At 38.8% G+C, this 12,138-nt stretch overlaps 1 protein-coding gene across 2 annotated transcripts; it reads left to right on the top strand.

Moving 5' to 3' along the window:
• The first annotated feature begins 1,930 nt into the window (after positions 1-1,930).
• Positions 1,931-9,453, top strand: LOC104606390 (cold-regulated protein 27-like). Of its 2 annotated transcripts, none has more exons than XM_010271563.3 (5): positions 1,931-2,228; positions 3,051-3,248; positions 3,364-3,664; positions 8,688-8,800; positions 8,929-9,453. In XM_010271563.3, exons 1-5 carry the CDS (start codon positions 2,082-2,084, stop codon positions 8,956-8,958), a joined length of 789 nt encoding a protein of 262 aa, XP_010269865.1. In that variant the 5' UTR covers positions 1,931-2,081; the 3' UTR covers positions 8,959-9,453. The 2 variants fall into 2 exon arrangements, with proteins under 2 accessions (XP_010269865.1, XP_010269856.1); XM_010271554.3 differs by having other exon boundaries at positions 1,935-2,228; positions 8,915-9,453.
• The last annotated feature ends 2,685 nt before the right edge of the window (positions 9,454-12,138 follow it).

Here is a 12,138-nt window from a genome sequence, read left to right as displayed (position 1 = left end):
TGAAACTCCTCTCTTTTTTGTGTTCTCAGATCTGTTATGGCACAAGTTTAACAGCGACAACCCACCATCCAAACACTGACGAACAAAGGTTAGTCCACCCAAATGAACCCCCTCTATGTTTTTGGTTTTTTGGATGAATATTTGGCTGAATTGATTTTTTCAGATTTTCATAAGTGAGAAATCCGAAATATTTATATTGGGTTTTTTGTGCATTGTATGTGTGGTGATTCCTATGGATATGTAGGATTTTTTGGGCATTTTTTGTTGAAGATCATGGAAAAAATATGCTGAAATATGTGGTTATAGAATATTTCTTGATTATTTTTGTATCAATAATTAGTTAAATATTGAACTTTTTCTTTATTTTTTATATGAATATTTGTGATTTTTTTATATGTTGTTGTGATTAATAATATGGAGAATACGTTTGCATTTTTCTTGATTTGTGATTGCATTTTTTCATGAATTTTCATATGAATATTTGTTAAATTCATATTGCATTTTTTATTTGTTAAATGTAAATGATGATGCTTTTATATTTTTTTGAATAATTTGAATTTTCATTTATTGTTTTATTATTAACATGTATAATAAATTTTATCCCATTTTATTTTCTTTAAATTCTCATTGCATTTGGTGATGTTTTTACTTTTTATTTTTTGAATAATCTGAAATTTCATTTATTGTTTTATTATTAATATGTATAATAATTTGTATCCTATTTTATTTTTTTAAATTTTCATTATTATTATTATTATTATTATTATTATTATTATTATTATTATTATTATTATTTGGGTCCATGTGGCACTCCATGTGTGGGCCCAAATGAGTTCTCATGTGTCATGATTAGACCTGTTCATGGGTCGGGTGGCCCGACGGGCCGGCCCGGCCCGGCCCGACTCCCGGACGGGCTTGAACAGGATTTTTGGCCCGCGGGCTTAACCTCGGGCCAAAAAGCCCGGCCCGCATAAAATTCGAGCCGGGCTCGGGCTTTGCTAAAATAGCCCGGCCCGAGCCCGACCCGACCTATAGTTAAACCTAAGTAAAAACCCTGTGATGTCTATTTGAATAAATTTTTTGATTTGAGGTCATTGATTCACTTGTAGATCCATTGTTCATTTAAATAGGGGAAAAACATTTAAATTAAAATAGAAAATGTCAAAAAATTTTAAATTTCTTTTATTAGATCGGGCTTCGGGCTCGGGCTCGGGCTTCGGGCTTTTCATCAGGGCCGGGCTCGGGCCCAAATTGTAGGCCCGTTGGTCGGGTCGGGCTCGGGCTCGGGCCTAACAGTTTTCTGTTAATAAAGAGTCAAAGCCCGGCCCGAGCCCGGCCCGGCCCGGCCCATGAACAGGTCTAGTCATGATGTGGTGATGTAGCGATTTTTCATTGAAATATATAGTATAATAAGTAAAAAGCATTATTTATATGTATGAGTGAAGTAAAGGCTAAAATTATCATTTATGCTAATATAAACACTCGTGGGAAAATAATTCACCAAATATCTCCACCCCAATAAGTGCTTAAAAAATACAATAAGTGATTTAACAAATAGGGTCATTAAATGGCCTTAAATGATTGTTAAAATAAGCACTTACAATAAGCACTACTTATACAACAATGCCTATTTTAATAACCACTTTAATCACCAAAGATGGGTGGGTGGGACTGTGGGAGTGGCCGAGTGGGGGACACGGTACACGGACACACGGTGAAGAGTAAAGGCTCTAACACTAAAAGCTCCGAGTCCGTGGTAAAAGTAAAAGTGCAGCCACGTAAAACGGGTTGTGGGTTCGTGGATAACCCGGGACGCAAGAAGGAAAAATATCTGGCTGGAGTTGGCCTAGATATTATCAGCTGTTTGCTGACATGGCAACCTTTTGATGTCGATGAAACGTGTTAAAGCGTAGCCTTCCGGAATCTCTATGCCCATCTACAGCGTCACCGCCCTCTGTTTCTCTCTACCGAATGAATCAATTCCCTTCTCCATTGAAACGCAGCAAGATATTTTCCTAGAAACGTTACGCCCGTTTCTCTAAATCTGGAGAGCATCTTCTTTGGTCACAGAGACAGAGAGAATGGAAGGGAATGTCCACCAAGCGCCACCGCTTAGGTCGTCTGATCCGACAATCGTGCAGTGTTGTGGAAGGACGGAGATTCGAACCACCTCCGATCTCTCCAGGATCACCAATCACAATTGTGGACGTTTCGTTGGTGACGAGAAGGTTAGAACTGGGAAGCCCTGTAGATTAGTTTCTTTGTCGATTCCTTTTTTCTTCTAAACGTAGGTTTGGGTTTCCTCTAGGAGGCTGAGGCAAGGGTTGTAATTGCTTTGGTATTTTTATATTATGAATTATGATATGATATGATATGACGATTCTCAGTTCTTTTCATTTTTGGAGTTATAAAAGTGAAACAATCACTCAAGTTTCTTAAATGAACCTGCTTTTGTCTTCAATTCTGACTTCATGCTCGAGGTGTTGTTTTGTTTTAGTTTGATCTTGTATTTTTAGAGTGTATTGTATGTTCTTACTGAATAAGTTGGTTTCGGATAAGGATGAACTCAAACAAGTGCCAATAACTGGTCTTTGATTATTGGTCTACGTCATTCTTAAGGTTTATGTTCTTTATTGGAAAATCTCTGGGTTGCTTTGCTTCAACTGAATAGAACTAACACTTGTTAGATAAAGAGCACTTCCTTTTTGACGGGATTTTGACATTTATTCAGGCTTTCTAAATAGATTCAATTAAAGTGAACGTTTGTCAATGTCTTTGATGTTAGGAGAAGGATGAGATCTTTTTCCTTTCTGTTACATAGCGAAGTTAGATAGAGTGAATGGCTAGATGTAGGTGAAGGTTGGTCTGTCGGAAATACAACAATAAGATGAAATAAATGCTATTACTCCAAATTGAGTAATATATATTTTTTCTGTTACCTGAAGTTCTTCCAAGATTTAGTAGTTTCATTTACTAGAAGTTCATCCTGATCTTGTTCCTAGATAATTGTTATGGTTGTCATACTGGAAATTCATTATGTGGACTTTCAGGTGATAGAGCCAATGTTGACACAGTGGACAGATGAGAAGCACAGATTGTACCTCAATTTTATGGAAGCATTGTTTGTTAAGGACTTGTATAACCACAAGTATGATTCAATGGACACTCTTGGTTTGCACCCACAGAAAGAAAACCCATCAGATCACAACACTTCATTATATTCAAGTGCTAACACACCTACTGGCCAGGTAGTCATCGTAGTTGTTTATGCCATGTTCTCCAGTAAGCAGTGAATATGAATATCTGGTTTGCTAATTTTCCTTTCCTTTCATTTTATCATCTTTCTTTCTTATCCTTTTCCAGTTCAACGTTCTTCGAGATGGCTCCTGGCAGAAGCTCAATTTCGAAAGAGCTCAACCTCAGTCAGGGAATGCAGGTAAGTCCCATGTACTTCTGGAAAATTCATGGATTCAACATTTCCGATCTGCTGGAAAGTCCCCAGAAGTTGTGTCAGCCACTCCAAAAGAAAATAGTTCATTGCATAGTCACACATTCCACTTAAGAGGCAAGAAAGCGGCATCTTCTGGAGAAGCAACAAGCTCAAAGCAGCTCTCACCATGCCAGTTTGACATGTTTCATCGAGAATATGTTGGGAACAGCACAGGTGGATTTCAAATATAACTATGTATTTATTCCTTTCTTAGCCATTCTTACTATGCAGTTTGACATACTATATAGTATTCAGATTTTTACTTTGTTTACCCTTGGAAAATATTTGTTATATGTTTATCTTTTGATGTTACCTACACCCAGTTTAAAAGAAACAAATACTAATTATAAAAATAAAAAAAAAAACTTGTGAAAAGATACTAATCCTACATTGTACAATGCAATTATAGCTACTTACTTTACATTATCAGATGAAAAAAAACTTTAGTGTATGCTTGCGAATAATTGGTGCTTGTTTCTTCAAGGACAAATGCATATTAATTTAACCAATGCATAAGAGAGTTTAGCTATACAAACAAACTTCCATTTATGCTTTCATGGCTCTTGACAATTTAGTAAACTTTAAACTATTGTTACTTATTTTGACCAAATTTTCTTTTAAATATTGTTCAAGGTGGCATTTGCTATTGTTTCTGGTTTTTGTTGTAACATTCTAATTAATATGCTTAATTTCATAGTTTCTAGATTTTATTTTTATCATATTGATGATGTTGGTTTCTAGTAATACAACCATGTGATTTGCAAGTACTTTGTGATGTGTTGTTCATTGTTTCAATTTTTGTTCATTTTATTTTTTCCTCTTTATTATCACAGCAATCTTTTATATGGTCTTCTATTTGAAATGGACAGATATTGAATTGAAAAATCGTAATCTAAAAAATGTGGACAAAGGCAAAATATATAAATTAGTGATGATTGATGAATTTGAAGTTGGGTGAAAAACTTTTAGATATTTCAAGCACTTCTAGTCATAGTTCGCAAACTCAGGTTTTTGACTTGGCTCAGTAAGGTTGATTGACTGAACTTGGGGGGTCGTGTCACAATTTTAAAATTTTATAAAATATGTGTGTGGAACATTAGGGACCATGATATAATTGTAAAATTTTGGGCTGGAAAGCATGAGAACGCGGCCACTTTGCGTGAATAAAAACTTGCCTAAGGTTAGGACTATATCCAGTCTACTCCTCCAGTCCTCCCAAGACCCCAGATGGCTGGGATTGATTTTGGGTAATGGCCTTTTTATGAGTGTGACACATTGTAGCCAACCCCATATAGTAGGGACAAGGCTTAGATGATGATGATGATGATGGGTGTGGTACATTGTACTTGTTTCTATAATAAATTTTGCCCTTCCATTCTGATGACCATAGAATCATAAATCCAAGTTTTAATTCTATACACCACTAATAGTAGAGCAATACTAGGTATACAAATGTTTAAAATTTTGGGTAATGGCCTTTTTATGAGTGTGGCACATTGTAGCCAACCCCATATAGTAGGGACACGGCTTAGATGATGACGATGGGTGTGGTACATTGTACTTGTTTCTATAATAAATTTTTCCCTTCCATACTGATGACCATAGAATCATAAATCCAAGTTTTAATGCTATATACTACTAATAGTAGAGCAATACTTAGGTACACAAATGTTTAAATTTTTAGTGACTTATTTAAATGTTTGTATAAAAATATGAAAAACTCAATTAATTTACTAATAACTTTTTAAACACCCATAACACCTTTCTTGTATTCTAAAATAACAAATATCTACATATTAACATAGACTTATGGGAATGAGTCAAAGAAAATTGGCTCAGGGAAGTTGGTCAATTTACTTTGAAGAGTCAAAGTGACTCCAGCAAGAGTTGAGTCATGCAATAAACATGATTCATAGGACTGATGTGCATTTATAGTCACCATTATGACTAGGATCCCTCTGCTTTGAACTTGAATCAACTAAGGGGAATTTATGGAGTCAACTTGGGGGTTGGCAAGTTGGGATTCTAACAAAACTTAATGATGTTTCACTTGCTACAGTTGCTACCTTCCTGCAGGATCTGCTGTGAACACTGGTGGGTGAACCAGTCTATGTACACATGGGATCCACATCACTTCTAGAAAAAATGAATGATGTTTCACTTGCTACAGTTACTACAGGATCTGCTGTAAACACTGGTGTGTTCACTTATGATTGGTTACATTGCCTGGTTCACATACTTGTTGCCAGCAGATCCGTGTTCCTTCCTTTGGGGGGGGGGGGGGTGCTGACCTGCTTGCTATGCTATGACATCAAAATTCATTCTAACAGCAAGATCAAGAATGACTAGGACACATCCCATTTTTATGAAAATCAACCACATCCCTATTCCCTAGTGAGAAGATAAAGAAACCACTACCGGTTACCATAGTAGTCAAAAAATGGGATGTTACCTGCTTGCCATGACATCAAAATTCATGCTAACTACAAGATTGGGAGTGATTAGGGCACACCCCATTTTTATAAAAAACGACTACATCCCTAGTGAGAAGACAAAGAAATCACTACTGGTTACCATAGTAGTCAAAAAATGGGATGCTTTTGAAATTTAAGGCACATGCTTTTGGGGCAATGATTAGAGGTGTGCCCCCATATTTTTTTTTTTTCATAGCAGGAAAGAAAAAAGAGAATAGGAGTGTGCCCTCTTTATAAAAATGGGGTGTTCCCTAATCACTCCTTGCAAAAGAATTAAAAATAAAAACTAAAAGGCATGCCACAAGAAATGAAAGAAAAAAAGGTAATTATTTTGAAGTTTGAACAATGGAAAACCACTAGACCAGGATTACCAATTACCATGATATAACAAGCTACATTAGCATAAAAACTGAGTTTTTTTTTCCCAGAAAAATTGTTAGTTATCCTTTGGTGCTGAAGTCCAGCCATTTTCCCTGAACCTAAAATGTTTCATGCCTACAGGCTACAGCTCTGCCAGCAGCAGTAACCCATTTACCTGATGGACTTTTGAACCTTTTTTTTATATATAAAGGCCATGTGAAGCTGTAATTGAAAATTTGACCAGGACAATCTGTACCAGTGGAATTCCAAATCTTGTATGTCCCTTTGTCTTCGTTATGAAGCGAAACTAGTGGACACTCTTATTGATCCAAATGTTAAGATATCTGATAGTGAGGGGAGCTTCAGGATGATCCTGGGAGATACAATAGACTAGTGGGAAAACTCATCTATCTCACCATTACGAGGCCAGACATTTCCTTTAGTGTGGGATTATCGAGCCAATTTATGTAGAACCCAAGGATGAATCATTGGGAAGGTATTGTTAGGGTTCTTTGCTATTTAAAGGGTGCTCCAAGTTTGTTATATAAGAAAGGGAGACAATTGTCTTTGAAAGGGTATACAGACAGAAAGTCCACGACTAGTTATTGCACTTTTCTTGGAGGAAATTCAGTTACTTGGAAGAGTAAAAAGCAGTTTAGTTGATAGTAGTTTTGAAGCTGAATACAAGGCAATGGCACATAACACTTGTGAGTTGGCTTTGTTGAAGCATTTGTTACAAGAAATTGGAGTGAGAATTTTTACACCTATCAAACTATTTTGTGAAAATCAGGCAGTAATCTGCATTTCCTCTAATCTTGTGTTTAATGAAAGGACCAAGCATAGAAGTGGATTGACACTTTGTGAGAGAGGGGTGCAAGTGGAGACATTATTACGCCTTATGTGGCAATGATTTAAAAGGCGTGCCTAGGCGCACAGGCGAGGTGCATAGCGCATTTTAGGTTATGCGCCTCGCCCAGGTCCCAGGCTGGTGCACCTGATGTGCCTTGCGCCTCAGCCTAGGCGTGCGCCTTTTTAAAATTTTGTGCTTTTTGTTTTTTTTTTTTGAGCCTAACGGCTGGGCTGGAGGCTCCACCCCTGGACCCCTCACCCACACTCCTCGAGGCAAGCCTGAACAAGTCCATGTTAGGGTCTTAAATTCTTACTTCTCACATAAAAAATAATGATTTTATAACTTTAATTGCCTTTTCTGGAGATATTTTATTGGAATGAATGAATGAACAACATTAGCAAATAGGGGGTTCTCGGAGCTTTGGTGAGTGAGTGAAGCGAGCAAATTTAAGACCCTAACATGGACTTGTTTGGGCTTGCCTTGAGAGGCGTGGTACAAAGGTGACTCATAGAATCAAGAATGCAATATGTTTTACTTTTACATCACATTAGCTACTTGAAGTAATGCAATTGAGGAAAAAAAGAGATTGTGGGTTTTACATGCTTGAAAATGCTTTATATGTTTGTTTTTTTTTTCATTTGAATACGCTTTACATGTTATATTTATGTATTTTAATTTTAGATAATAGGTTTTTTAAAACATTTATTTTAAATTTTAAGTTTATATTTTTTATTAACGGTATGTTTAATATTTTTTTTTTTGCATTTTTTAAATTTTTTGGCATTTTATTGAATTTTCTGACATTTTTTATTTTTTGTAATTTTGCGCCTTGCCTTGTGCCTTGTGCCTCAAGTGCAAATTGGCCCTTGCGCTTTTTTTTTGCGCCTTGCGCTTTTAAAACACTGATGTGAGGTCAGAAGATCAGTTAGTTAATCTCTTCACCAAAGGTTTAAGCCGGGCTAGGATGAATCACTTCCACAGATTTCCTCTTTAATATTATAGTCGACAAGGTTATAGTTGTAATTCTTCTTTTATTACTTATGTGAGGACAAGAGTGTAATTTTACAGGTTATTACTTCTGCAAGTGGCATATATTATGTTGGTTCCGAGATAAAGGGCATAGCTTTCAAGTATAGTGGTTCTTGCAACTTATTTTCCACTACTATAGTATTTTCTTCCTCATTTATCTCATCAAGGGTGTAGAGTGGGGACTTCTCTTTCTACTATGGGGGTGCCCTGAGAATCCATGTTTTGAAAAGATTCAACTTCCAAACCACAAAATAGTTATCCCAGAATAGGACAGAACCCAGTGTAGGAGAATTGGCGTATCATATTCCAGGCTATGTGGTCTCAATAAACCTATAACATTAAGAACGTTTAAGTTTTTAACTTTTTTATCTGTAGTGGGCACTTAAGTCTAGCAAGCAATAGCTCTGTATTATAAGTCATGGTTATTTGTTGTTTCACTTGTTTTCCTTGTACCAAAGTGGTTTGGCTATTTCGGTTGTTGCAGAAGTATCTGATCAGAACTTTGTAGATGAAGTCACAGAAGAAGAAAACCTCAGTGGTCCATGCAGGACGAAAAGGATGAAGACAGGGATTGCTGATGTTTCAAGGAGAGATCAAGTAATGTGTAGATTTGGATAATTATCAGCCTTAAATTATAGGAATTGCATGCATATATAATATCATGGTATCCTGCTTATGTTGGAGAAACTTACTTCCGTATATTCTGTCAAGTGTTGTTATTTCAGGTTGTTCCATTTGGGGAATCTTATAGATAATGGATCCCAATGAGAACTGTTCTCTGAAAAAAGAACAAATTCATGGTGATTACAGTGAGGAAACATGGATGGATTACTGTGCTAAAAGTCCTGGCATTAATTGAGCGTGAGGTAGTGACAACTGGTGACTGAAGTTTGGAAAAGTTAGAAAATGGATGAAAATGACCGGAATTGGTAGCATTACCTGGTTGAGAGATAAAGGTAGGAGATAAAAGCGTCATGGAGGAATACCGTGCAGAGTAGTAAGCTTTTTTGTAAATATTGGGTTATATATAATATTTCTTTACCAGTATATTAGATGGAGAAGTAGAGCTATGGGTAAACATAGCGACACTATTAAACAATGTTAGTTCACCATATCTAAGACGAAATGTTTCAGAATATTCTCAGTAAGGTGTACTGATGTACAGCTTCAGTTTTGCATTGTATGAACGCTGTTTAGTGGGGTTGAATTTAATGTGAATAACAAAGATTAATTGCTTTCCCTTTTCATCATATCCAATCTACTCTTCTTATCGTTCTATATTTTGGGTTTGGGACCCTGACGCCACTGATTGGACAAACGATATTTTTTTTATTTATAGTGCATTCTTTTTTTATTTTATATTAGCTTTTGATAAATTATATTTTATTTTCATTTTACAGAGAACATAAGAGTGATTTGTTATCTCGTGCGCGTAGGCCTCTTAGCAAATTACATAAAACCTTTAGTTTTGTGTCTTTCTTCTGAATGATTTTTTCAAGTGTAATTAGATCGTGATGATCATCTTTGAATCGTCACAATTTCTAAACATTAATTGTGTTCGAGCTTGGATAGGGTTTTGATGGTGAGTGGTCTGAATGCTCTTAGCTGTAGGGCAGCTTGGACGTTGGTTGTTGAGTGGATCGATTGAATTGCAAGGAAGATGGATCAAAGAACCCAAGGTGGCTTACCCAGCGTGGTGTTCCGATGCTTAAGTCAATACTCCTTGTGTGCAAGCTGAATGTTTGTATGCTATTAAGCTAATAATCGTGTGTACCTTTTCCCCCTGTGAGGTTGGAGGTGAGGCTTATATATAGGTGTTGCTTGGTGTGGGCTTTACGCATCGCGTCTGAGATCTCCGGGAGGTCGTGCCTAACCAGTTAGAAGTCTTCGGAGGTAGTCGTGCACGTAGATCAGTCTTCGCACCTTGTTCGGTTTCTTTCGAAACATTTGGTGCGGGGGCCAACTTTCGAGAAACCCAGGAGTGAAGGGGTGTGCATGCAAAATGGGTCGGCGAGCATGTCTCACAGGTCACCACCTGGACCTCAATCAGGTCGGTAAGCCTTCGAAGGAGGTCGCTTCTCATGTCGAGGTCACTTTGGCTGGTGACAAGGTGCCACAAGTCGGCCCTGGACGGGGTGTTACAAGCCGCCCTGAATTGTGGATGAGGTTGCCAGCTAGGTTTTCGCCAGGTCAGCGTCAGAGGCAGGTCACCAAGTCGGGCTCTATCATTTTGGCTAAAACAAGTCATTGTCTATGTGGTGTCGGGGTGCCATCCAATTGTTTTGAGATGCCATGTGTCATGATGTCATTGGAAGGCCAAATCCACCATCATCAATTGCCCCCCCTCCCAAGTTGAGATCAATTCGGCGAAGGGAGTAGTTTGTTTCTTTGACCTGGAGTGACTAATTTGATGAGCTCGCAGCTATTGGCGTCAGTCTAGTTTTGCTCCCTAGGTTGGAAGAGTCCAAGTGTTTAATGCAGCCTTACGTAGGATCTCACCATCTTGATTATCGGGGCACAAGGGCAAATTCATCCGCTCGAGGAGAGGCAGAGCAAGCACTCCAATGACATCTACCTTACCAGGGATGCAGCAATCAAGAAGTTTTGCAATTTAACCCAATACCTCAAGAGCGAAGTTCGCCATGCCGTCTTCAAAAGGGACTTCTAACTGCATGACTGCCTCATCAGGTCACTCCACCCGGGTAGACTACAACAAAATGTTCCTCGAGCAGGTTCTCAAAAGAGTAGTTAGCGAGGTCGATGTGGAGCCTGAAACCGAAGTGGAGGTCGGATGTGAAGAGATCGGTCAAGTTTGCATCTACCACGGTGCTGAAAGCGAACTAGTTTTTCCTTCGTTTCTCTCTCTCTCTTTTTTAAGTTGGCAATGAGATGCCAACGTCCTTTGAGATTGATTTACACATGTTGCCGAGCTAGATAAACAGGGGGTCGACCTGCTTAGATCGGTCTACTTGTTGTCGTCGTGCTTCGAGGTCGGCTTGAGGAGGCCTTAGTTAAATGCAGTATAGCATTCCCTTAGGACTCAGTTCGACCAAGTCGCTGAGGCAGATAGTCATTCTGTTGTAGTCTTAAATGTGGTTGCTTCTATGTTGTCACTTTGAGATTGGCTTCCCTGGGTAGGTGCTTGCAAGATCATGGCGTACATGTACCACCTACTCTTGGAACTGTTGGCTGCCCATTTCTGTTCTGCTTGTGAGTTTTGTTGATATGTATGTTACCTTTGTGTTGGACAGTAGGTTGAAGCCACAGCTACACTGCATCAACCCTTGGAGACGATCGTCTACTCCTACGAGAAGCCATAGGGAGCTCGACCTGCAGGGGCAGCTCTACTAATTGTAGCTTGCCAACTCGCACGGGAGCCTTGAAATGCTCAACCTGCAAGGGCGTTCACATAGTCCGTAGGCCACTAACTCCCGCGGGAGCTGTGAAGGGCTCAACTTGTAGGGGAGAGCTTACGAAGAGAGCTGATGAGGCTCGTCCAGGCTGAACTGAGGTCGATAGAGCTGCTCAATCTATTGGCCATCAACTCCTGCGGGAGCCACGAAGGGCTCGACCTGCGGGGGCGGCCTTACTTTGAGGTGCTTATCGCCGGAGTGTAGGTTGTTGAGGTCGTTTTGCTGCTGATTATTTTGTGAATGTGCCTAACTTCTCCTCCCATGTCCACATCTGGAGATCCATGCTTCAACTCATAAAATGGTTGTGCTTCAATCTCAGTGAGAACCATTGGTGGCTCTACCGCAGGGAGAGGGGCCTTCACATGAGGTAGCAGTGTATTTGCCTGGGGTAATGGGAGTGTTGGGTTCAGTGTGGTTGCTACTCCAAGAAGTGCTAGGGGCACTGATCTTGCTTGATTGTCACAGGGGTTTTTAAGGTTATCACGGATATTCTTGCCCCCCAGTAACTGATACTTTGTTCTT

The sequence above is a fragment of the Nelumbo nucifera genome, chromosome 5, assembly GCF_055504915.1.
Source record: "Nelumbo nucifera cultivar China Antique chromosome 5, China Antique-T2T, whole genome shotgun sequence".
NCBI classification, from domain to species: domain Eukaryota; kingdom Viridiplantae; phylum Streptophyta; class Magnoliopsida; order Proteales; family Nelumbonaceae; genus Nelumbo; species Nelumbo nucifera.
The sequence above is the reverse complement of the archived record's forward strand: the minus strand, read 5'-3'. Positions and strand labels throughout refer to the sequence as shown.

Coding starts and splice junctions, on each gene's coding strand:
- LOC104606390 (XM_010271554.3), top strand. CDS start 2,082: ATGGAAGGGAATGTCCACCAAGCGCCACCGCTTAGGTCGTCTGATCCG. Junction 3,665..8,687: donor ATATGTTGGGAACAGCACAG/GTGGATTTCAAA, acceptor CGGTTGTTGCAG/AAGTATCTGATCAGAACTTT. Junction 8,801..8,914: donor ATGTTTCAAGGAGAGATCAA/GTAATGTGTAGA, acceptor TATTCTGTCAAG/TGTTGTTATTTCAGGTTGTT.